The following is a 27452-nucleotide window of genomic DNA, read 5'->3' on the forward strand; positions in this document are numbered from 1 at the left end:
TCTACTTGAGAATATTAACAATTAGCCCAGTCAAATATATGGAAATTGACTTTTGTTGAACAAACAAAATGATGAATTGCATTGTCTTGCATGTGTGTTCAGCTCTGATAATGTTAAATGCTTGTCTTTATTTGCATCCGCAGGTACTTTCCCCAGCGTATTTCAAAAGTTTCATAAAGTGTAATATGGAAACATAATGCATGTCATTATTTTAGCAACAGGAGGTTGAACAAATGTATTTTTTTGGTTTATGTTTCTAATAAAAAGTAATTTTAATTTAAATTAGCACTATCTTTTTTTTTTAGGCCTCCATTCCTTTGAAGGAATTGGAGCAGTTTAACTCAGATATACAAAAATTGCTTGAACCACTGGAGGCTGAAATTCAGCAGGGGGTGAATCTGAAAGAGGAAGACTTCAATAAAGATATGGTAAATTGGTTGTGATAAAAGTGTGAATGAACTAGGAGTGAAAATGAATAAATATTTGGAAAGAAATCACATAACTCGAGCTGCCAACGACATCATCAGGCCATACCTTGCATATTTTGGGATTCCAATGATGTATCACACACACAAAGTATTCTCGTTGAGCTTTTATTGTGAATGCCAAAGTACTGTAGGCTGGCCATGTAGGAGCACCAACAGGTTCTAAGAAATAGCTCAGCAATTCCGCTTTGACCTGTACTCTTTTCAAACTCAGGGGGGGAAAATGGAATGGGGAAAAAAGAGTCAAATCAGAAAACAATCTGGAAATTTAACAAGAAACAACTATCATTGATGGCTGGTATTTTGTGTCAGTCATGTTTTTGGAAATAGAACATTTATTTCAGAGAAGGGGCAATTACATACAATATAAACATTTGTTTATTAAAGCTTACCACGAGTGGCTTCACCAAAAAGGTGAATAAATAGCACAGCGTATGTCTAAAATACACACAAGTTTATGCTGCTTATTTCATGGGAGTAAAAAAGCGTAACCATGCGGGCTCTTCCCAAGCTGGTAACACCCTTATTCAACCCCGATTAATTTCAAAATGACTTTTCTATTCTCTGACTTGAGTATTTCTGTGTCACATCCCTTTTCACTGACTTTTCTCCCCCCCCACCCTCTTTTCACCGTTTCCTTTCCCTTCTTTCACAGCTATCACCTGTATGACATTCTTAGCATTTACACATATTATGCTAGAGATTTGTGACAGGCATTGATGCTAGAGACTTAGTGCTTGGAAATGACATCCAAAGGCGGTATAGAAATTCTAGGCAGTAGGCATGTGAAGCACTGGGAGAACTCTTCTCACCAATTTCTTTTTTCTTTTTTTTTTTAAATCTATCTTTATTGATTTCAGAGAGAGGAAGGGAGAGATAGAAACATCAATGATGAGAGTCATTGACCGGCTGCCTCCCGCACGCCCCCTGCTGGGGATCAAGCCCGAAACCCGGGCCTGTGCCCTGACCGGGAATCCAACCCCGATCGCCTGGGTCCTAGGTCAAGGCTCAACCCCTGAGCCACACCAGCCGGGCCCTACCAATTTCAGTTCCCACTCGGGTCAGTTCTGACTCCCGGGAGCTGCCTGAATCAGTGAGCTTGAGGGGCTGTGGCCTTGGCCGTTCGAGCAGAGGCTTCCCAAGATGCTGGGCTTCAGCTCTCTCCCCCGTGGCAGAGAAGAAACCAGGGGCCCAGAGCGGGCAGGAGGGCTGCCATCCCCGGGTTGTCGCCGCCTCTGCCCGGTGGCCCTCGCCAGGTGCAGGGGAAGAAGCGAAGTGGGCTTTTGTCTTGTTGGTTTTGTCCGCAGCCCTAGGAAATGCTGTAGACTTTTTGAAGACATATTAAAATGAGTAAGGTCTTTTACATGCTGTAAATATACAGGGGTGGGCAGAAGTAGGTTTATAGTTCATATGGAAAACAATACAAGAATAAATAATAATACAGAAATAAACCCTGTGTGTTGTGTACTCACAACTGTAGACCTACTTTTGCCCCACCCTGTATGTCTGTGTTACATTATTTCAATGTACCAGTAACTGCCAAATCTCAGATAAAAATCCCATTTATTTTGAAAGAAGAACAGTGCCTGGGTTGGGTGTGGAAGTTTAAATATGCACTTAGATTTGAAAATGTGACATCTGATACCGTGAATAGTGACATCTGATACACACACACATACATGTGACACTTAAGAAATCGTCTAATATTTGTAATTCTTAGCTCATCAGGTTACCTTGGATACCATTGCAGGGTAAACCTCCTTGATAGAAAGTTTCCATATATTGAGTTAAAAGAAAGATAAGAAACTAGACTTGAAAAATTACATGGTCACATATGCTAGTATAGTAGGCCAGCACTTACAGAAATAATTTCAATTTAAAGTACATAAAGTAAAAATATTTCTTGGAGTCTAGAATGCAAAATGCATATCAAAAATGTTTAAAGCCATTTTCTGATCCATATTTTAACACTTATTTGATTGTATTTCTTTAAAAATAACATGCACACATAACATATTTTTAGAAATGATTTGCAACATTTGACAGCAATTTAACACATCATTTTTTACTAATGCCCTAATAATATTTGGCATAAATTTGGGCATTTAGGTTATTTAAAGCAGAGATTATTAGAAATTAGTATACATTTAAACAAAATATTTTCGCTTAAAAGTGAGTGTGTTAAAACTGTAAGATTTGTTGCCATCTCACACTCACACATGCACGTGCATATTCCTATATGGATTAGTTAACATTATAAAGGACAAGTTTAGTTTACTTCTCCAAACTTTTTATATTTCTAAAAATATACTGAAATTAAAAGCCAAAAGAATGCTTTCGCCCCAATTCAGGGCTTGTCTGAAGCGATAAAGTACCTCACTCCCCCAAATGCCTGCATATGCCCCTTCTCAAGGGGGCCCTTTTGAACTAGACCGGAGGGAGCTTACTTCTTTTAAAAGTTAAAGTACAACATATAAAAGAAAAGCTATGAGCACAGTATCTTACAATAACATTCCCTGAGAGTTTCAAATTGGATTTTTGTGTGTGTTTAAATAACATGTTTTATTATCTCTGTTAACGATGTACAGCTTTTTAAAAACCCAAATGAAGACTGTACTTGTTGTTTCTAATCAGAGTGAAGACAATGAGGGTACTGTAAAAGAATTGTTGCAAAGAGGAGACAACTTACAACAAAGAATCACAGATGAGAGAAAGCGAGAGGAAATAAAGATAAAACAGCAGCTGTTACAGACAAAACATAATGCTCTCAAGGTATTAGAGCTAAAATTATAATATACCTTGCCTGTGGTTTCTTTTCATATGTAGGGTAAAATATATTGTGCATAAATAAAGTCTCATGCAGAATCTTACCAGAAATACTTTTTTTTCCTGTTCAATGTGTGTGCTTTATTTAACATTTTTGAGTGGTGTCTTTGGTTTTGAAAGATGTGTTGCTTAAAATTTTTGAGTTTTTTTTGCTTAGACGGTTTTGGCTGAGTAGAAAAGCTATGAAAATGCACCATGCATAGCATTTATACATTTCATTTTCTACTATAGTTTATTTTTGTGAGTTATTTTTACATTTGTCTTGAAAACCCTGCTTAACTGCCAAAATAACCAATCTATATTTTTGGTCTTTCTGATGCCTGTATTTCAGTGATTTTATTTAGAGTAGGTCCAATTTTTTTGGTAACCTAATATTTGTTTAGTAAGGCCTGGGATTCTACGTGATTTTTTTCAGTAAATTTCGTTTTCCCTTCACGAGTGTCACTCTTTGCAGCTAACTAAGCATCTGCAAGAGTCTAATTTTATTTATGTAGGAATCCTCAAAAATAATTTTAATTCCTTGAAGAACTGGTGCTCTCCTACTAACCAGTGATAATGTGTTGCTTCAAGTACCCTTGGGATTCAGGGGGATTTGTGCAGGGACAGAATAGAGAATTGGTTTTTCTATGGTAACATCTGGGAAGTTCTTGAGCTGAAACTGGACATGTGAAGAGTTCTGTGTAATAACCCCTTTTTTATGTGCTTCGCAATGTTCACTATTTGCATGCATGGCTGATTCCCTAACACTGTTAATAGCTGAACTTCTCATTGTAAATCACTCTCTTAGAGCTGTGAGCCGTGTAGGTGGATCAAGCTAGTAAGTGGATGGAGTCTGCTTTCTATATGCAAATAAGAGTATAAACCTTTTCCCATATAGCCAGACAACCAAATAAACACTGCTGAGAAAGTAATTACACAATATTGTGCCTGCGAGTAATCCACGAGGAGAGTCTAATTGGCTGGCAGGTGTTCTGCAGGTAACTGCTGATAAATATAGTAAATATAAAGGGCCTATTTCTCCAGGGAATGCAAGGGCAAGCCACAGTGTGCTCAGAAAATCAGAAATCTGTGTAACGCACACGCTTCCAACTGTGACCAAGCTTTCCGAAGCGTCTACACTGGTCATACGACGAGACGTGTGCTGCGGAGCAGCAGTGTTTAATGTTTATCTGGCATACCTGGAAAGAAATCTATATGATGTCTCTAAATATCTTTACACAGTGCAGATCACCTTGCGCTGAGGAAATCAAAGGCGTTTCAGATCTCATGAGCACACGCCCTTTCTCTTGGCAAAGATATGGTTGTATCTTGGTACCTTTGAAAAAAGCAGCATGCCATCTGTCTCGTCCCAGGCATTTCCAACCTCCACAACAGGTTTAGAAATTCAACCAAAACTGTAAACTGCAGTAAATTTTGCATCCCCGGTTTTAGACAAAATGGTGGACCAACATCTAGGCGATTGTGGCAAATATGTGCTAGAAGCACTGAATGAAAATCTCCACTTGTCAAACCGGTCTGCACCACCCAGTGCAGTGACTGTGTTAACCCGCCCCATGGCTCTCCTTGTGGTCCTTATAAATATTTCAAAGAAGGTAAACCCTTCCCCACACAATGACTATTTCAGCAGTTCTTGGATACTCGTCATTTTCTTTTGCTCCAGTTAAATCTGTACGTGAAACCCAAATTGCTATGCTCTGAAGTGAAGGCTGTATTCTGAGCCCTCACATTCCCGTGTTGCCGTAAAATGGCATTTCAGCAAATCCCATTGATGGGGAAGACACAGGGCAGGATGACTGATCCCCCTATTGTTGATTGATCAAATCAGTCACCCTTTTTTATCTCATCAGGTCGATTGAAAACCATGCACTCTCTCTTTGCTTTTTAAAAGAAAGCATTATTTTGCATTTGGAGCATGGTTTGATGTAGTAAGAAGTCGGCCATGCAAGCCTCGAAAGAAAAAGCGTTTTTATAACATTGACATTGTCATTTTCATGTACAGTCACAGCAATACCGTTCTCACACTTCTCCATATATAGCTTGAAGTAATTTATCTGATTAGTGAGATGATTTTATATTTCTAATCATAAAATATTAATGGCCCATGAAACTTTTTACAGGGATTTTTGAAAACCATGAAAGCAGTCACTTAGCTAAATAAAATTAAAAATTCTGTGTATGGAGTCAGGGTGTAAGATACAAATTTCAGAAAATTTTAACCTGTTTTAAAAGTCAAATACCAATTTAAGTTTGTACAAGTATCTAGTTACTTCGGTGGTGTTCATATTAAACTTTTTCAAATAGTTTACATGACAATTTAATTGACTCGTTAAGTCAACTAAACATAACAGGATTTCTAATCAAGTTTAAACATGCCAAGAGAAAATATTTTAAGTTGGTTGTTCAGGTGTCTTAGCTTCATGGGTCCTGCCACATAAATTCATAATTTGATCACCTATTTGTATGTTTAGCATTTTAAAGGAAATTTAAGCAAAGTTGTACAAAAAGGTGAGGGGCTCAAATTATTTTTAAATAACTACAGCCAGAAGTGTACTCTCTCTCTTTATATATATATATTGATATTTTAATAATATCTGCACCATGAACAGGATTTGAGGTCTCAAAGAAGAAAAAAGGCTCTAGAAATTTCTCATCAGTGGTATCAGTACAAGAGGCAGGCTGATGATCTCCTGAAATGCTTGGATGACATTGAAAAAAAATTAGCCAGTCTACCTGAACCAAGAGATGAAAGGAAAATAAAGGTAATGTTGTTTTAGAATGTCAATCCTAGATTTTATTGCTACCATTTTCTTTGTTTAACTTAAACTGTGTGGATCATATTTAAAACGTTGATGTGGTGTTTATTAGTGTTCTCTCTGATTTGATGTATTTCTTTGTATCGTATTTCGTTTTAGTAAATGTATTAAGTGTTTTTCAACTGACGTAATGTTGAATGAATAAACTGTTTTATTTTTAGACAATGTAAAAATGAATTAAGAAATGTCATGTGTTTCCTGGTGCAGTTGTAATTGACTTTGTGCATCTCTGTTCCAGATGAGCAAATGACTTATCGGTATATGGACGACTTCCTTCTCATGTTAGCACATTCATTTCACCAGAGCATCTTCACACATCATTGTCCAATCTCTATAGATTTATTTGCATATTGTCTGAAGATGTTGTTTTCTGTTGTTATTTTACATTTTATTTTGCTTCATTCGCTGTTGAGTTCCCCAAAACGTTATAAAAAAGAAATAAAAATTGATTCACTTCCCCTCTAAATTATATTCTACATGGATGGTCCCTAATAATAAATAATCACTCCAATTTGGGTCAACCCCCAAAACAGCAGAGGAATTGAGAAGGGAAGGAACCAAAAAAAAAGTTAGAGCAACTTAAATATTTTCTTAATTCGAATATCTAAAGCGACAGCCGAGCGAATGTTCGGATCCTTGGGTGAGGATGACCGTGAGGGCTTCCGTATGCGTAGATTCGGAGGAGTGGCCCTGAAGTGCCCACGGCCTGTGGAAGCGCGGGGAGTGTGTGCTGCTTGCGGGCCGGTCGCTGCGGTTAGCTAACTGCCCTGGGCCCTGTATTGGTTTTGCTCACTAGGAGATTGACCGCGAGTTGCAGACGAAGAAGCAGGAGCTGAACGCAGTGCGCAGGCAAGCGGAGGGCTTGGCTGCCGATGGGGCCGCAGTGGCAGTGGAGCCAACCCAGATCCAGCTCAGCAATCGCTGGAGGGAAATTGAGAGCAAATTTGCTCAGTTTCGAAGACTCAACTTTGCACAAATTGTGAGTTGTTACTGGCAAACCCACGTATGTGTTTGCAACTGCTATTCTAATAACAGAGGCCTACTAACAGAGCAACAGCAAAAACCCGTGACAAAGTCGGGGTGCAATTGCGAATTTCTAATATGCCCTCCTGAGAGCGGGTAGCTTCCCCCCCTCGCCTTGGGCTTCTGTAACACTAGCGGTTAGTTTTTCAGATGAAAAATATAATAAATTAACAGATCATCGGAAGCAGCCCCCTTACTATCAAAATTGAAAATGACATCTTTTTGCTGCATCAGTTTTCATAACATTGGCAATGTGAATTTGTCAATCTATCATACATTTACTTTATTTCAGTGTCTAATCAAAAAATTGCTTTCCTGAGATCATCTCATGCTGCTTTTACTTTCTTAATGTATACATGGTAAATAATAAACCTTTTGTGAATCATCTTCTTACATCACCTTGCATAAGCCCTTATATCAGTGACTTAAAGAAAGGTAGTTTAGTGCTCATGCCTGGCTTATCTACTTAATGGGTCAAAGGGTTTCTTAGAAGAAATGGATGCCTAGTAAGATGGTTGCCAATTGATAGCAGATTGAAAAAGTGTTAAATATTAGGACGACTGAGATATCTCAAACCAAAGAAAAAGAAACCACTGCTCTTCTTTCAAACCGCTGGCTGGGAAATTTGTGATTCTCTCTTTAAAAAGGCGATTGATGATCGGAAAGTTGGTCTTCTTAGCTCTTTATTTGTAATAGGGTATGTAAATCGTAGGGATTTTCTCACACAGACATGTTTTGATTCTATTGTGAGACATTGTAAAGTGAAGAGGAATGGTCACCACTCTGTAATTAGGCTAAGAGACTGCTCCTCACAGAACCAGGATGTCAGAGCCTGGAAAATAAGGCGCTATAATTACGTTAGGTTGAATCATATGAAACCACCAGGTAGTCAACCACTATTGGCCTATGTAAAGGCGATTTCATGTGTTTCGATGCACAGATGAGACTTTGGGGGGGAACTTTCTTATGTGATATTGTTGATTCCATTTAATATGGGGTATATTTGAAAATAGGTCTAGGACAATGAACATAACTCTGTAAGCGTATGATTTTGTTAATACTTCTTAGGAACCAAGGGGGAAAATACTTCATATTATTGTGACTTCTTTTTACATGTTAGAAAAATCCATGAATACGTTCTTTCCTATGAAATCCAGTATCCTAGGATTTAGTAGCAGCTGAATATTCTGAGAAATTGGAAGAAGTAATATAAGATATATTTAAACTATATTACATTTGAAGTACAATTCCAGTTGGCTGCACTTTCTGCCTATTCCTCATATTAGATATTGTGAGCATAACATGCCATAAATCACGCAAGCTTACACTAAAAGAAAGCCTGTGTCTGTGGTTGCAAAAAGAATTGAAAGATTAAGACAATTCTAATGAAAATTCAAGTAAAATATTTTTGCCTTGATTTAATGGATCATTCAGGGAGAAGTCCTTTGTTTCAAATTACCTGACTGCTAATTTCTCCATTCTAATTTCCCCCAAATATTGATACACTCTATATGCAGGATTAAAATTTTTTACAACCTGGTAAAGGTAAGTTATCAACACTTTATAGTTAAATAGACACAGGATCAAAAATCTCCACAAAACCGACTTAAAACGTCATTACGTAATTACACATAATAGGCTATCAACAATATGTATAAAATAGAATAATATAATGTTTGGTGAAATAAAGTAAGGATATGTAAACCAGTATCAAAATTTAAAAATAACTTCTAGTAAAATAACAGGATACATTTTTTCCCACAGACCATTACTTCTCCTTCTTTGGTTTTGTTAACCCTCACCGGAGGATATTTTTTCCATTAATATTTTTTTTAGAGAGAGTGGTAGGGAGGGGGAGAGGGAGAGAGAGAAAAACATCGATTGGTCGCCTCCCGCACACACCCTGACTGGGACTGGGGATCGAGCCTGCAACTGAGGTACATGCCCTTGGTCCGAATCGCACCCGAGGCCTTTCTGTGCGCACGCTGATGCTCTAACCACTGAGCAAACCGGCGAGGGCTCTTCTTGATTTTATATCTGAAAGTTTCAAAATTCAGAAGGTGCCCAGGGTGGGGAAAATATTTATATGTTAAGTCTTTTTTTTAAAAAAAAAAATCTTTATTGATTTCAGAGAGAGGAAGGGAGAGGGAGAGGGAGAGAGAAACATCAATGATGAGAGTCACTGACCGGCTGCCTCCCGCACGCCCCCTGCTGGGGATGGAGCCCGCAACCAGGCCTGTGCCCTGACCGGGAACCGAACCCCGATCTCCCAGATCCTAGGTCGATGCTCAACCGCTGAGCCCCGCCAGCTGGGCTGTATGTTAAGTCTCGATTTTCCGTGATAATACAAGCAGTAGCAATATGTATGAAGCATAATCAATTCGATCTTAACAATTATATTTGACTTTAGGTTTTAATTAGACCTAAAAGATGATAGGTGGCTGATAAATGTATCCGACGTCCGTTATATTTCAGCAATTACTAACATTTATTAAAAAATGGATTTCACACGTCCACTGGTTAGAGTCACCTTTCCCAATTGTTCTGCGCTGAGGCCATTTGCAATACCAAACAAGCAAACAGCTTAACCAGAAGTTATATTTGAAACAGCCCCACAGTGGCCCTGATGGAGCACAGGTGGCCATAGCTTCAAAATTCCTCACCTCCCTCTGCAGGCGCCTTCTCTCTTTTTCCTATCTTTCTCTTAAATGCCCCTTTCTGTTCTCTCTAGCTATACACTTTAGGCTTTATTGGACTTACTGATCTTCAGTTAGTCTTTCATATGCTAGCAGTGGCCATTCAAGACTGTAGGCAGGACTGTAAAATGCTTAACGTTTGATAGTTGAGTGTAAAATGAGGAATTAATATTTGCTATGTCAGAGATAAAGCCTCAGAAATATAGGCTAGGCAGTGTAAAAGTAGTGCATTTTGGGGACTATGTCCATGTCGGAGCTGTGTGAGCACAAAAACCCAAAAACCACAACTCATAGACACAGATAGCAGTATGGTGATTACCAGAGGGGAAGGCCGTGGGGGAGGTAGGAGAGGGTACAGGGAATCAAATAGATGGTGATGGACGGAGACTTGACTTTGGGTAGTGAGCACAATACACTATGCAGAGGATGTATTATAGAAATTTTACACCCAAGTTATGTAATTTTATTAACCAATGTCACTGCAATACATTCAGTAAAATTTTTAAGAGACAAAAAAAAAATCTTAGTAGTAGAAGGAAAAGAAATACCCCTTTTCTAAATACAACTCGACTTGCCCTGAATATCCTATAGTTTCAAAGTCCAGGTAAATAATATATTCAACAACTCTCATTCAACTTCTTATTTTGGACTAACAAGCATCTCAAACATAACGTAGCCAAGTCAGGAATAATTGATCTCCTCCCTTACATAAGTTGGCGCCTGCCCAGCTCTTTGAGTGTCATAAACCTAGACATCACCCATGAGGCCTCTTTTCTCTTATAGTATCCGTGTAATTCATTTCAAATCCCGTGCCTCTGTCATGTTTCACTGGCCCACCTCTCAGTGCCTGCAGTGTGGAAACCCTAGACTGCAGGAGGGTCACCTCCCCCCGTGTTGCCCCAGCAGCCCCTAATTCTTGCTTTCAGCCCTTTCCCACCCACACTCTCCTCCCTGGTGAAGGCAGAGAGCCCCTAGAGCCTAAGGGAAATTCTGTGTAGCCCGTGCTGACCATTTCCCTTTCACCAAAACCCTCTGAGCCTCTACATAATTGGGGCCCTGCCCATCACTCCTCTGACGCCAGCTTCATTCCCTTTTTGCCTTTCTGCTCTCAGAGAGGCATAAAGTGTTCTCTACTTAAATCCACCAAGATCATTTCCATCTCAGGACCTTTGCACATATTGTTTCTTCATGGAATATTTTTGGCCTAGGTTTTTGCATAGGTTTTATAACTCAGCTTAGCCATGCTGCCATTTAGGAACAATGAACGTTTAGTGGAACTTCGGTGTATCATCTAGACACCTAATACTTAATAGGTATTTTTTCTCTTTTAGAAATAATTTCATTCTCCTTATAATTATACATGCCAATTGGGAAGTGAAGACAATCGTTCAGAACAGCAGGTTTTATTGCAGTTACTTTTGGAAGTGTGTGTACTGAGAAGAGACAAAAAGTCCTTGAAACCTGAAATGGAGGTGGTGAAGGGTGATGTATTGCAAAGGATAGCTTTTACTAACTATCTCAAAGTAAATTAGAATAAAGTATCTTAACATTAAAAGTATACATTTCCTCAATGTACAAGTTCTTGAAAAATTGAAAGAACATTTTCTTTGTAGATTCATTTTACTTTTCTTTATTGATTTATTTTAGAGAGAGGAAGGGAGGGGGGGAGAGAGAGAGAGAGAGGAAAGAGAGAGAAACTTTGACTTGTTGGTCCACTTATTTATGCATTCATCAGTTGGCCATTGGTTGCTTTTTGCATGTGCCCTGACCAGGGATCGAACCTGCAGCCTTGGGATATCCAGATGACACTGTAACCAGCTGAGCTACCCGGCCTGGGTCAGTAGATTCACTTTAAATGCCACAATAAATGTATTATATAAATTAGTCTTTAAATGAATAATTTTGTAAAATGAAAACACTTTTATAGTATGAAACATTTCCCACTAACTTTTAAAAATTGTCTGAATTTGAATAGAACTCTGTATCTGCAAAGAGCTGTCACACACATCGAGTTTGATCCCACTAATAACCCCCGCAAGTAAGTCATATTTTCATGGCCATTTTATATTAAGAAAAATTAAGTTAATGAGATCTGTCCAAGGACACATGTAAGGTATGGAAGACACCAAACTTGATCTCAGAGCTTCCCAAAATACTGTGGGAATTATTTAAAAGAAAGAAAAAAATATTGAGTGTCCAAATAAGTTTGAGAAACACTAGATTAAGCAAAGTCTCCTTACTTGAGAATTTTCAGGGCTTTTGAAATGCAAATGTGATTATGACTTTCTACAAGGGGAATGGATTCTGCAGACTTGCACATCTGGATAGCTGCAGTACAAAGGGGGAAATTTCACTTCAGCTTCATGATAGGATTCCTGTTTGAGTGGCTGTGGAAAACAAGTGTTCTTCAGAAGGAAATGGGGAAAGCATCACTGCCATTATGCTTTTGTTATTTTGGATTTTTGTTTTAAATGAAACAGAGAGTACAAGAAAAGTAATCACAGAGCTGCCTGCCAAAACAATGTCTGAACCTAGATTTGATAGCCTGTCATTCATGTTTTTTGGTGTTTATTTTCTCCTATCACATAATGGTAACCAATTAGTTTTGAGACTTAAATAAGGGGAAACATATTTTTTTCATAATTGCCTCACAGATTTTTTTCTTTGCCTTGGAATAACAATAGGCATTGTCAGCTGCCAATGCAAGATCCTTGGAGAATTTGGGAGCATAAATAACATTCTTCGTTAGAGACAGAATGTTCTTTAGTAAACAGAATTGTGAATATAAAAGACTAATAATGGTTGCTAAAGAAAATGAACCAAGGAGATAGCTGCTTATAGAATTTTTCTTTTCCCAGCTTCAATTTTGTAATTAACATATCACGAGAACTAAGAAAGAAATTAGACAAGTCAAGATTTTATGTTTTTCTAGGTTGTTTGTGATCATAATATTTATTGCCATTTCTGTAGCATTTTTTTCTAGTCTCTAGTTATGTAATCGAATCAGCTTAATGTTTGTTTAGTAAATAGAGTATGTTCAGCTAGAATCAGCTTTCAGGAAGATGACTGACTGATTCCCTCATCCTTCATTTCAAATGTCTGAGAATTCTGAATAAAATGTCATTTTTATACCGTTTCAAACACATAGCTGAGCTCAGAATATATGATGGAACCTCTCTTCCCCCGGTTGAGCACATCTCATATGATGCTGGACCTGCACTGAAGGCCTAACAGTTAGGAGAAAGTTTTAAAGACCTTTTAGTAGAAAATATGTGGCCTTACATAACATGCCACTGCGCAGATATAAATGTGAGGATAGCCAGAAGGAAGGGGAGTGGGGGGAGGGGGAGGGGGGCAGAGGGGGGGAATGGGGACAGAAAGAGACTTTGCTTTGGGCCTGGGTGCAGGGTGCAGTGCGCAGATGTTTTGGTGAGTTGTATGCTTGAAACCTGTATGGTTTTGTGAACCAGTATCTCCCAATAAATTCAGTTAAAAAGAAATTAATTTTTAAAAGAGCCTCCGAAAGCAGAACCTTCAAATGCTTCCCTTGGAATGCAAAGGGGGTTTAGATAAATCCTACTCACAAACTCAGTTTATCTGCCAGGGATTGTGGCTGGATAAAAGGAACCTTATGTGAAAATTAAAATTGAATGGGGGGGGGGGGTTAGAATTTTTACATGAGCCACAAGTCTCGACACCCTTGAATTGAGAAATTAACATAAAATTGGTCCCAGATTGGTGAAATCCTTGGAGTCCGCCCTCAGAGTAATACAATAAGTCAGTCTTTTGGGAGGGTCCCACAAACACACAGACATTGAAGATTAGTTCACAACAAAAGATTACAGCCCACATGCAGAAACACTACATTGTGACCCAGTCATCTAACAATGAGTGAGAGAATTAGCACCTCATGAACTTGAAATTATAGAAAACTATTGAGTACTTTAAAAATGTTGAAAATAATTATACAGATAAAAGTATAAAATAAACATTAATTTATAAAACATTATAAAATGCACAGGTATTTATGATGAAAATAAAAACTTGTAGAAATCAAAGCCTAGTAATTGAAATTAAAAAAAACTTAAATATATGCAGTAAATATATAATTAAATAAATAAAAAGAGAAAATTAGAAGGTCATTATGGTGAAATTATCAGAAAACACCACGTAAAACAAAAATACGGGAAATATAAAAGACAAGCGGAGAACAGAATAAGAAACTTTATGTCTAATATAACTTAAAAAGCGGAGGCTGAGAGAATACTTGAGACAATATTTCTGGCATACTGGCTAAAATTTCCCAGAACTTAAAGAAAACACGAGCCCACAAGTTGAATAAATACATTGGGTATTTCAACCAAGATGAATTAAAATAAATCTGCAAAACACAGAGAATATATAAATACCTTGTAAAAGAAACAGGGCACACACATATGTCAACAGGAATGGCTTATTTAATTGGAATTCATCCATTCCAATCCCCCCCATTCAATTTTAATTTTCACATAAGATTTCTTTTATCCAGCCACAAACCTCCAAAATTCTATTGTATTACCATTGGACAATTAAGACTGGGCGACTATTTGTAAAGTAGATTCCATAAACTGTAAAGACACACACAAATAAAGTGGATTCCACTCCTGTTAGAAAACCTTCGATATTATAACTTTTATACTCTGAATAAGAAAACCTAGGTTTATGTCTTGAGTTTCTCATTACCAGGGCACTTTGACTAAATATTGAGCCAGAGGATAAAGCTAATTACTCCTTTTTTATAGAATTAAGAGAGAGAAGGAAGCACCAGAAGAGCCTGAAGAAGTTACAGACTATTTTTATTACGGCCACTGGCCAGTATGCACCAGTGTTGGAGTCCAGAGCTCACACTGCTGGGTGTCCTAACAAGGCCAAAGCCAAAAATTGAAGTTTTTCTGACTTGGTAGTGTTTCATGTACCTAAAAGAAGCAAATACAAATATATCCTAGTGTAACACCTCTTAAATTAGGCTTTGATTCCCACAGATAAAGTTCTAGGAACATAAGTTTAGCCTTGAGATGGCTTCACGCGAGGAAACCAGCAGCAGAATCCCTCTCTCAAAGGCAGAAAATAGCGACTTAATCTGCTACAGAGTGTCAACTAAATATGTTTAATATTTTTAAAGCAGTAAAAGTTGGCATCAAAAGTGTGAATTAGGGACAAGAGACAATAAAAATTAATGATCAAGAAGTTTGTTTTGAAACGAGTCAAATGGAACTTCTAGAAATTGAGAGATGTAATAACCGAAATGAACAATTCAGTGGACAAGTGAAGCATCAGAGTAGATCTCACAGAAATGAGATTGAGGAAATTGGAAGATACAGAAAATAATTGCCTAAAGTGCATAAAGAGAGACGAAAATATAGAAGAAAGGGTAAGAAAGGGTGTGAGGAGGTCAAATTTAGGGAATGCCAAACACAAAGAGAACAGTTCACAGGCAGCTAGAGACGGATCACCTGGAAAGCAGTGACACGTACAGTGGCAGCTGATTTTAGAGCAGTGATAAAGGCCAGAAGGTGGTAGAATAACATTTTCAAAAACGATGCAAGAAGGGCCACCTGTGAACCTGGCGTGCTATGCTTACAGAAACTCTCTTTTCTAATATTGGTGCACAGTCTTATGTTGGTTATATTAGCTTTTATAACTTTATTTTCATTGTTGGCATTATTACAGGTGTCCCCATTCCCCCCCCTTTGCCCACCTCCACGCCCTCCCCTGGCCACCGCCACACTGCCGTCTGTGCCCAGGGCTGTGCATATAAGGTCTCTGGCTACTCCCTTCACCTTCTTTCATCCAGCCCCCCTCCCCCTCCCCTGCCAGCTGCCAGTCTGTCCCATGCTTCCATGTCTCTGGATCTATTCTGTTCATCAGTTTATTTTGTTCATTAGATTCCACATATAAGTGAGATCCTATGGTATCAGGTGTACAATATAGTGATTTCACATTTTTATATCTTACAATGGGATCACCCCACTAATTCTGATAATCACTTGACACCATGTAAACTCATCACAATATTATTGACCGTATCTCCTTCCCCTCTTCACCTATCCCCCCCACCCCCTGCCTTCAGGTAACTATCCCTTTGGTCTCTTTTTCTATGAGTCTATTTTTGTTTGCTTGTGGGTTTTTTGTTGTTTTTTTTTAGTTTTAGATTCCATATGTAAGTGAAACCATATGGCATTTATCTTTCTCTGCCTGACTTATTTCACTTAGCAAAATACTCCTAGATCTATCCATATTATTGCAAATGGCAAGGTTTGTTCTTTTTTTATTGCTGCATAATATTCCATTGTATAAACACCGCCCCCCACACACATACGTCTTCTTTGGAGAATGACATAGAATAAAGATCTCTTGAACAGACAAAAAATGAGAGAGTTTACTAGTAGGAGAGCCTCACCAAAGAGTCCTCAGGGTTGTTGTTTGCTTTTTATTTGTTTTGTTTTGTTTTAGAATTAGCCAGTATTGGTGTTTATTCAGTTCTCAAGCATTATGACATATGTCTTTCTATGTCAGAAAAAAGAAATTCTGTGAACATTTTTAATGCCTATGTAATAATCCATGGCATGTATGCGCCTCAGGGGTGGTTTTTAAGCAGGAGAATGACCCCAGATGCAAGATTTGAGATGTAAGGAAAAATGATGCATAAATAAAATGCAAAACAGGTGGAAAAGACTAAAGAAATACTTGCTATGTATAAAACTGTCTAATTTATGTGCTGGGCACAGAACAGAACTAGAAGGTCGGCCGTCAGTGGCAGGGCGGAGAGGGAGGTGGCTCGGAACCCCTCGCCTCAGGGCCCAGGCCTGGGGCACTTACCTTTCTTCTCCGGACTCCCTGCCTTGCTCTTTCCATTCAGGCTCCTGGTTCGCTCCTGACCAGTCCTTTTTGATAACCAGGCCCCTCTCCTTCCTGGCCTACAGAGGTAACGCGCCCCTTTCAGAGCTTTTGGTGCAAACCTGCCCTCGCTGACCTTGACCCGTTCTCGACGCAAGAAGCAGAGGCGTCCTTTGCAAACACAAACCCAGTGTCTGTATTGGATCAAGATGCCCTGATGGATTCCCATCTATTTTAAAGTGAAATCCGAAGTCCTTACGTGAATTCCAAGGGATATATGATCCGGCCCCTTGTTACCTTTCTGGCCTCACCTCTTAATACTTTAGCTCTTGTTGACTGTGTCCCCTCCATTGGCCTTTTCACTCTCCCTTGAACGTGTCTGGCACACTCCCCTTGCCCTGTGCCTCCAACCCTCTTCCAGGTATCTCCATGGCCCCTCCATCTCCGCCTTCCAGTCTGTGCTCAAAAGGGTTCTCAGTGAGTCTCTCTCGCTCTCTCCACACACACACACACACACACACACACACACACACACACACACACACACTCTGTGTCGACCCCTTCCCCATTTATTTTCTTCCATAAAATGCACTACCAGGAATGTTATAAATACTTCCACTCTTCATCTTATTGCCTCTCTCCTTCCCTGGGGTGAAAGCTCCCAAACTGAAGAATTCTCCTGTTTTGTTTTGGTTTTCACTGCTGTGCCCTCAGAACCAAAAGCAGAGACTAGCAAGTAGTAGGTACACGATATAGATTTGTTGAATGAATGAATCAATCAATCAATCATGAATAAAATCATTGAAAGGTCCTCTTAATGCTCAGAAGAAGACCATGCACAATTCATTCTGTATGTTAGTAATTTTAGAATACCTGTTAAGCTGATAAGAATAGAGCATGACATTTTTGAAATAGAGAAAAGTACATAAACTATTGCAATAAATTATTCAAACTGGAAACCGAGATCTAAGAACATTAATTGAATTGGCAAAAGATAGTAAGCAAGTATATTAACACAGGGCTTTGTTTTCTCTGAATCTCTCCAGTCCAAAGCCATTACTATCTACAAAATAAGATGTAATAGCAATTTCATATTCTTGTGAGTTTAAAGAAATTCATCATTTTATAAAAAAGATTTATATAATATATCCCCTTGGAAATGTTACCTCTGATGGCTGGCTTAAATTGCCCAGTCCACTCAAATATAATGTAAATATGTTAAACTTGATTCACTGCTTATATTAGCGTGCACAGGCATCGCAGTTAGGCCATGGCTGTGATAGGTACATGCTTCTACCTGTCGTTCATCTCCTGAATTAATGACAGTGAAGGACTACAGTCACAACTCAATTCGGTATCAAATATATAAATAGGCATAAAATAATGTTACCTTTCTCGTAGTAATATGCTGTATCAAGTTTCGCTATCAACTGGAAATTTAGCGCAGTGTTTAGGAAACATTGATGGTAAATATATTAATGATATATATTTCATGAACATAAACATAAAGTTGAGTCTAATGCATTGCTGATATGTGCAGTTTTATTATGTCATTTATTAGTCAAATTTGAATAAATATAACTCATTTTTGGCATCAAAGTAACTTGATTCACTAACATTAATATTCTCTTCCTTGGAATGACAGTACTTGAAAAATAATTGCATTTGATAGAACTATTTTGGAACAGTTTATTACTTCTCATTGTGAATAAGCCCGTGAAGCCAAGTTCCTCTTAGTCCATTAGAAATAATTATGACTATCGGTTATTTTGTTATGAGATAACACAGTTTGTGCGAGGCCAGGGACATAAGCGCGACTAGATCTTTACTAAGAGTGTCTCTAGTCCTGATAAGAACCTAAACAGACTAAAATTTGTCTGTTGCCTGAGTTCCCATGAAAATTAAGGGTAAGGATTCCAACATCAAGATTGAATTTTAATTACTAAGTTAAAGAGATTTGTCCATCTCGTTTCTTTGGTTGTGCTTTGGGCACTGTTTTATTACATCAGTGTCTCCCCTTTTGATTCTTTTTAAATTAAAATCTCCTAATAGTGATAAGGGTTGAGTGAAATCGGAATTCCATACACTTACTGGGAATCTATGTAGAAACTCAAGTTTTTATTTTGAATACGTTGAATTGGTATTTCTTTCATTCAATAAACATTTATCTAGTGCCTCTTAGGAGCCAGACAACACAAAACGTAAAATACCATTGGTGAATCCATAGCGATCATGCAAAAGATGTGGTATTTGATAAATATAACTTATACAATGAAGAGAGAAAAAGTACAAGAATTTATACACAGCAATTTGACCTCCATTTGCAACACGACAATAAAAAGTGTAATTTTCTCCAATCAAAATTTGCTTTCAAAATATGGAGCACCAGCTGGAAGGCGCCTAGATGGCTTCTGCTGTGGGGTTGGAAATACCCCTCTGAGCATGTGCGAAACAACTGGTTAAAAATAAAACACTCGCACCATCTGCGAATCATTCTGATTCTTCAATGATTACTTAAGACTCTCATTGTATGGAACATATTTTTAGAACAGATGAATAAAATTAATTCAAGTGTATTTTCCTCACTTTGATTTTCATGAAAGAAAAAAGGGTTGCAGTGTCTTCAAGTCTGCTAAGTTATCTGATATTTCTTCTGCCTTCCTTTATGAGCCAATGGCTTTTGAAACCTTAAAATGGGTTTGAAATTTAGTTTTAATATATATTTTAAAATTACGCCTTTATTGACTTCAGAGAGAGGAAGGGAGAGGGAGAGAGAGAGAGAAACATCAATGATGAGGGTCATTGATCGGCTGCCTCCCGCACGCCCCCTGCTGGGGATCAAGCCCGCAACCCGGGCCTGTGCCCTGACCGGGAATCAAACCTCGATCTCCCGGCTCATAGGTCAATGCTCAACTGCTGAGCTATGCAGGCGGGCTAATTTTAATAATTTTTTAATAATACGAATGCATCTATTCACAGACACTTCATTATACAACTAGATTTTGTTTTAAAATTTCATAATTCTTACCCTTTTATTTATTTAATCTTCTAAGTGTAGTACTCCATAAGTTATATACAGCTATCTAGTAGGGAACTAAATGAAAGTGCCAATTCAATAAATTTTTATCAAATTGAAGAACGTATGCTAACAATCATGAGCAATTTTTTAAAACTTAAATGGCGACTTTAACACATGTAACACAGAGGAAAGCTTCATTTCATGATGGTGAATCCATGGGTAAAAGGTGCATGGATAAAATGAAAGCCAAGACTTCGTATGTATACAAACGTAAGATGTTTAGATTAATTCATAACTTAGAGGCAATATTAGCTGTTTAGTTGGATAGCAATTCATGGGTGTTCATTGCCAAGATAAATTAACTGGGAAAGTTTCCAGGACATCTATGCAAATAGTTTTCCATACTAGTCAGTAAATTCTTAACTCATAGAATGTCTGGATGGCAAAACATAAGTAAATGAATTATTTAACAAATACAATAATCTATAATGTTATAACTCCCTTGCGATCTGTATGAAGTTCAAACTTAGCCCTGATTAACAACTAGGCAATCACAAATATGCATAAAACATGAATAATATCATTCACACTCTATTTTAGTTTCTTGCCTCAGACACGCTTGACCATGTGGAAAATTATTTTGCGGAATCTAGACCCTTTTACACACTGGCCTCCCTAGTACAAAATAGCCTCTTTAATGCACTGTCACAATGGCTTCCTCTTTCTCAAACTTGCCAAAATGTCTTTCACTTCCGTCTTTGCAATATGGTTTCCTTTCCTTGGGACTTTCTTTCTGGTTCCTTCCCTGCTGGTCTCCTGTCATCTTTCGGGATGTAGAACAAAATGTCCTGCAGCATCCTGTCTGATATAATGATATAATTCACAACATTCCCTTCACCCCTCCATCCCGCTTTATAACATGAACCAGATTACTTCCCTTAATGGCACTTACCACAACCTGAAAATGTAATGTGTATTTGTTTACTTGTTTATAATCCGTCTTCTACCATTAGAATGTAGGTTCAATGAAGGCAGAGACTTTGCCTTGTTAACTAGTATTTTCCCAGTACATGGATTTTGACACAGAGTGCATGTTCACTAAAAATGTTTTACATGAATGAGTGAATGAATGAATGAATGAATGAATGAATAGATAGAGAGCGCCTTCCTGTGGAATTCTCTACACTTCACAATTATTTGTTCTGTGTTCTTACAAAAGTGGTGTCTTGATGCCAGTCCACCAGTATCTGAGAGTTTTCACTGGTCCCCAGGAAACAGAAAAAAATAAGAGCAAATATATTGTGCTTTTCCTAGAGCTAAACTTACAGAACAATTGTCCTTTCTTCCGAAAGTATGGCTTTCTGCCATTGGTGGTCACGGTGGCATAAAATAGCCTTTCTTTCATCTTTTTTCTTTCTTGCCGTTTGTTGTTTTTTGCAGTGTCCTTTACTAGAAAAAATAAAGGTTGGAATTCGGTGAGGTTCCCAGACATTTTTAGTAGTATTTTATAGACCAATGAAAGAAGTAGTCTGGGAACCATCATTTTGGAGAAACTTATTCACATGAAGGGACACCATTCCTGTCAAGTTTCTATGTTGGTTCTTTGAAGTTTTGAGAATGGGGAACGGAAAGCTCCAAAACCCATGATCACCTCCCATTTTTATGGCCTCCCGGACAGTAACTATGGACCCCACAAGAATTATCTCCTGAAATAAGATTCTGGAATTCCTTTTGTCATATGTGAGAAACGAATACAAGAACATATATGTAGAAAGGGTGGGTTGCCCGGCCGGGTGTGGCTCAGCCATTGAGCATCGACCTAGGATCCAGGCGATTGGGGTTCGATTCCCGGTCAGGGCACAGGCCCGGGTTGCGGGCTTGATCCCCAGCAGGGGGCGTGCAGGAGGCAACCGATCAATGACTCTCATCATTGATGTTTCTCTGTCTCTCTCCCTCTCCCTCCCTCCCTCTGAAATCAATAAAGATATATTTTTAAAAAATAAAATAAATTAAAAAATAAAAAGGGTAGGTTTAGGGGATCACAACACCTGCCTAATATATTTTCAATATGTATACTTACATGTAATAAATGTAACGAAACAGTATGTGCCTTTTTATAAATACTTCATCCTCTAGATTTAAATCCTTTTGTGTTTGTTTCAAGGGCATAGAGACTCCATAGTAGCATCATTTGGTAGTGCTGTTTGGAACCCAAAAAATAAAACTAATTAATGTACGTTCGCACAGAAGTGTTACCTTTGCTGTGTTTTAACAAAATTGAAAACTGAAAACATGAAGATGCCAAATTGGAAAAATGCGCAGCATTTATGTTCATATGTATGCTTTCCTTGTCTTCTTTATTTCCCATTTCAGAGCCATGACAGACATTTAACTTAGCTCTCTGATTTACAAAATGCTTTTACCCTCATGGTTTTAGTTCACTCTTGTAATTTAAAAAAATTATGGTTTGGATAAAGAAAGTAGGCGAATTAATCAGTATTCTGAAAAGTTTTGAGAAGTAAAAAATTAACAAAATATTTTTTACATTTGGCAAAACACGATTTCCTTTGTGGCTGCTTTGACAAAGAGCTTTGGGAAATGGAAGGCATGTTAAGGCCTCAGTTAATTATCTTTTTAAAACATATGATATAAAACAAATTTAAAAGTGATTGTTTGAATAGGATTTCTTAGAATTAAAACTTGAGAATTCGCTGGCCGGGACAGTGCGATTTTATATTAGAATTCTGGCCATGGGAAAATACAATGATGATTATTTTTTTTGAACATTGAAAGAGAACAAGCTGTTTCAGGAGAAACTATCTTGATTGTAGAGTGGAGCACATTCAGCCAGAGGTGTCCTTAAACTCAGCAAACCCTAAGAATTGTGCATAATCTTAGGTAAGAAAAAAATGGTTTTGTTCAGTGACTGTCATAAGTTATAACTTGGCAAAATACGTTATTTTAGAAAAAAGATCATTAAACACAATAGTTTACACAGAGCAGCACCTCATTTATTCAGAGACCACATGGACATCATTATAAATTACATGGAACACAGCCAAGAATCAGAAAAAGCCGAACAAAAGGCCACTGGACTTGTACATTGATTGGATAAATTTCATGAAGCCCAAAGCTCACTGAAGTTTCTTAAGGGGACCACTATTCAGGCCCCTTTTTTAAGATTAAAAAAAAAAATCACTCTTGATTTTAGAGAGAATTCTAATAAACTTCGTTATTTTGTTTTTCTGCCCCTAGTATAGTAGAAATCAGAAGGAAAAGGAAATAGAATAAATGACAGAAACATGAAATAATAGCCCTAACCTGGAAGAGAGGCAAAAAGGGGCCTCTATATGAGGCTATAGGACACATGGCCTTGAGAAACAGCTTGACAAAAGACAGGACAAATGAGAGAGAGAGAGGGAAGGGGAGGGAGATTATTTGTGGTTATTACTATTTATCTGCTTGGGCTTATACTTAGCATATAGAATTTAATTATTTTAACAGTTTATTCCTAAATAAAATTATGTTAAAAATAATCTCTCATCTATTAAATATATGTTTAACACACAAAAGCATATAGCATATTAGCTTCCTAAATCATAAAAGACTGCTGCCAGCTGATTTTTATTTATCATCTATCTATCTACATATCTGTGCTATGTGTCTGTATATGTGTATATATATAACTATATACACATATAAACTTAGGTGTGTGCTTATAAGTATTTGCATACATAGGTTTTCTTTGTAAAATATAAACTTGACCTTTGAAAATGCCTACCAAGCTCATCAAGATGTTCATTTTAATAGTTTAATATCCATCTATCAATAGTTCCAAAATTTCTGTTTTGTTACTTTTTTTATTACAGGCATATAAAATACTTGTGAGTATTTAAAAGGAGAGTAGAGTTCAGGATAATTATAAAAATCATGTTATTTGGAATTAGGGTGCCTCTTAAGAACATTTAAATAAAGATAGCCTCATGTGCCAGGCCAAAGAAATAGCAAAACTTTTCAGCTTAACAAAAAAGATTTAGAATGCACTGGAAGCACTAAAGTCATTTAAGATTGCAGAAAAAACAATCTGCCATGTTACTGACTGTTCTTGTTCGAACCTTAGCTAAACATCTGCTTTGACTTGAGTATTTTCTGAGATATTTTTCATGTGTTAATTTTATTTTCACATTAAATTAAATATATGTATGTATGTATGCCCATTTTCACACATGAGCATGTTAAAAACTTCCTATGTATTTCCAAGCTGACATATTAGGATACCTTATTATCAAAACACATACCCTGGATATATACATTAAAGGTTTTATGTAAAGAATTTGGGAAGACTTAGCAAGGTTTCAAAAGGTTTCTAGACTGCGAGCCTTCTCAGACGTTTCAGTGTGCTAAGAGGCATCGTGGGCCTCCATGAAGGGGCTAAAACGAATATCTCTTAAAATTATCTGTATACAAATACCCCAAATAATTGCCTCTTTTTTTTTGTTCACACATAATGACTTACACTGATATCTGAGGGGCAGCTGAGGAACCAAGATCCGTATGCGTGACAGCATTTAGCTAGTGCGCAGTAAAGTGGAGAAATGCTACATCGTTAAATCAGAAACACTTTTTAAGTCTATACCAATGAAGATGACATTATGAAATGAAGAAAATACCTATTTTTTAAATTATCCTTTTAAGCTTATGGGTTTTTCATTCATTTATTTAACGAGTGTTTTTGACAGCCTACCACTTGCCAGGCACTGTGCATGAGTCTTTGCTGCATTTATGTTCCACTGAAAGGCGCCCAGGGTGTATAACCTTATTTATTAAATTACCATGTTCCTTGACGGGGGGTTTCTTACAGGGTAGGCCGTATATGTTGGAGGGACCCCAAGCCCTTTTCTTCCACTTCTTTCACAGCCATACTTAGTGACTAGAATTCTACCATGCTGCTAATTTATGTTAATTCGTTGAAAATCCTTCTTAAAATGCAGATGTTATCCTGTGAGAGATCACACTTTAAACCACTGTAAGCCACTAACACATTACCGAGGTTCAGTTTATCAGTTTAATTAGATGGTAATTTCGCTTGGCCCTGGGGAACTGAAGGCTGGGCGGTGTGGAGAGGAGCAACGAGCAGGCGCAGCCAGGCCCCTTCTAGGTGACACCGCGCCCCGGGCCCCTTAGGAGCAGGACGCCCTCAGATCTGGCACATCCAGCTGCACTCGCAAATCTCCACCGCTGACAGCCCGCCCTGCTCCGCAGTTTCATCCTAATGTTAGCAAAGAAATCAAATGACCATCAGGGAAGCTTTCCTGCCCTATTTTGTCCTGATTATTTTTATTGCATGTGTTTTGTTCCTTTTAAGCAAAAGGTAAATTACAAGCTAATACACTTTGTCCATCAAGTCATGTCATTCGAGGGCCGAGCCTCCCGTTTTGCTTCCTAGTTTCACATAGGTAATTTTCTAGATGATTCGGTAGGGGGGGCACTAAGAGCAGACACTGTCCCCCCGCTATTTTCTCTGCGGAAGATCAGAACGAATCCATTTGCACTCATTAGGCTGATGATCCAAGGTCTTTCTGACCAGCGGCTTGATTAAAAGCACATAAGGTCGAGCACTGTCAGGCTGGAGCACTCATGTCATTGATGTGGGTGCAGAACAGCAGCAGGAAAGACTGAGCCCACCCCTGTCTCCTGTGTCATATTCTTGTCTTTTATAGGCTTTCTTATTTAGGGCTTTTTTCTCTCTCCTAACACAGCATTTTTGGTGTGCCAAATTTGCTTACTTAACTTGCCTTTTTCGGCTTATAATTTCTAGAAATGATCAAGGAAAAATAAATAAAAATAGCTCAACTGTCCTTATTACTGTCCTGATCCCTAGAAAGAAACTTAATTGTCTTTCTCTGAAGACTTTTGTGACTAGATCTACCTGTGTGAGAAAACAATTCTTTCCCATTTCCATGTCACTTATGAGACATCAGAACCCACATAAAGCCTGGAATCCTATTTAGGATTTACATGCCATTGTATTATTATTTTTTAAATCTGTACTATTTAAGAATGTCCTTGAGCCCGGCTGGTGTGGCTCAGCGGTTGACGTCGACCTAGGCTCCAGGCGATCGCCGTTTGATTCCCGGTCAGGGCACATGCAGGAGGCAGCCGATCAATGACTCTCGTCGTTGATGTTTCTCTCTCTCTCCCTCTCCTTTCCTCTGTCTGAAATCAATGAAAACATCTTTTTTAAAAAAGAATATCCTTTTGAGGAAAGAGAATCAGATATAGACTAAAAGATTTTTATACCATGGTGCCCTTTAAATCATGAATAACTAACCTGGTTTTATTTTGAAGGTTTGGTACATCTTTTTCATTTTCTCTTTTTCCTCTTTTTACTGATTTTATTGGGGTGACCCTGGAAACAAAATTATACAGATTTTAGGTGCTCAACTTCACAACACATCATCTGCACACTCTGTTGTATGTTCACCACCCCTAATCGAGTCTCCTTCCATCGCCATTTCCCCCCATACCTTTCTCCTTGCTCTATCACTGTATTACTTTCATCCTAATTCTAGTATATTTTTTGTTAGTTAGTCTTTGAAGGCATTGATCTATCTTGTATATAACATATTTATATTAGGCATATATGTATTTTAAAGGAATATATTTTAACAATATGGCATACAGCACATTTTCCTTCGTCAGTTTCTTTGACCTCATAGCTCATAATTGTACCGGTAACCACAACCCATTTGAAATTTTTATATTGAACAGAGAGAAGGCTCTTAAATCATGGGGCAAAACACTGTGTTTCAAAAGCTTAGGTACGATGCACCATTCATTTCAAGACAGGATTGCCTTCATCTCATGCAGTTATGTGACCCTTCCAGAAACAAATTTTAAGGAATAAAAAGACAGTGATCGCTAAGTTTCAGAGAAACCAGAGTTATTTTTTAAAAACTTTAGGAGTGATAGCTAGGCCTACTTACATAGCTGAAAATCTCAAAAACTGTTTCTACCTCAACTTTAGGTGCTACAAATCATAGTCTTGTCCCCTAATGATCCTTTTTAAGCATCGATTGGGCTTTTCATTTCTTAATAAAAATAGGCATTTTGAGGCTTTCTTCCACATCTCTTGATTTTCATTCCCAGAAAATGAGGATAGTGTATTCTTTTGGGTATATATCATTAGAAAGGAATGTGAATAGAGAGAAATAAAATGAATTAGTATGGCTCCAGCACTCCCTTGCTAATGATGCATGAATATCTATAATGATAGAAGGTGGTAAAGAACATTAACAAAAGCAAGTTGATTTTCAAAAGGTTAGACAGGATTTGTACACATCAGAATTCAGAAGGATATAATTATTCAAGGCAGAGTTAATGAAATTCAAATGAAAAGGCAAAATCTGAATATGAGTGCATGGATTTTGCATAAAGAAGAGAATATGAACATGATACTTCCAATTACACTGATTTTTAAGTAACTGCCTGAAATTTTTATTAAACCAAACTGGAAGTCACTCCATGGATAGAGTTTATTCGCTGTGGGCCTGCATGACTGTCAAAAGGAAGGATATATTTTAAGGAGTAGACAGTAAACGAGATCTCCAAGTGGCTGACTCTCTTGATTAAATTTTTAGTAGTTTCCTGTATGTGAAAATTATGATACATCTCTCTCTCTAGAAAAATCAATTTATATACACATCTGTATATA

At 37.8% G+C, this 27452-nt stretch overlaps 1 protein-coding gene across 1 annotated transcript in view; it reads left to right on the forward strand.

Moving 5' to 3' along the window:
• Positions 1 to 27452, forward strand: part of DMD (dystrophin) — a 1831916-nt gene that overhangs the window by 736536 nt on the left and 1067928 nt on the right. The window contains exons 38-41 of the mRNA XM_087813416.1: positions 306 to 428; positions 3120 to 3257; positions 5918 to 6070; positions 6921 to 7103. Of these exons, the coding sequence (XP_087669542.1) occupies positions 306 to 428; positions 3120 to 3257; positions 5918 to 6070; positions 6921 to 7103 (597 nt within the window). The remainder of the gene's footprint in view (positions 1 to 305; positions 429 to 3119; positions 3258 to 5917; positions 6071 to 6920; positions 7104 to 27452) is intronic.

Source organism: Miniopterus natalensis, chromosome X (assembly GCF_054644295.1).
Source record: "Miniopterus natalensis isolate mMinNat1 chromosome X, mMinNat1.hap1, whole genome shotgun sequence".
In the NCBI taxonomy this organism is placed as follows: domain Eukaryota; kingdom Metazoa; phylum Chordata; class Mammalia; order Chiroptera; family Miniopteridae; genus Miniopterus; species Miniopterus natalensis.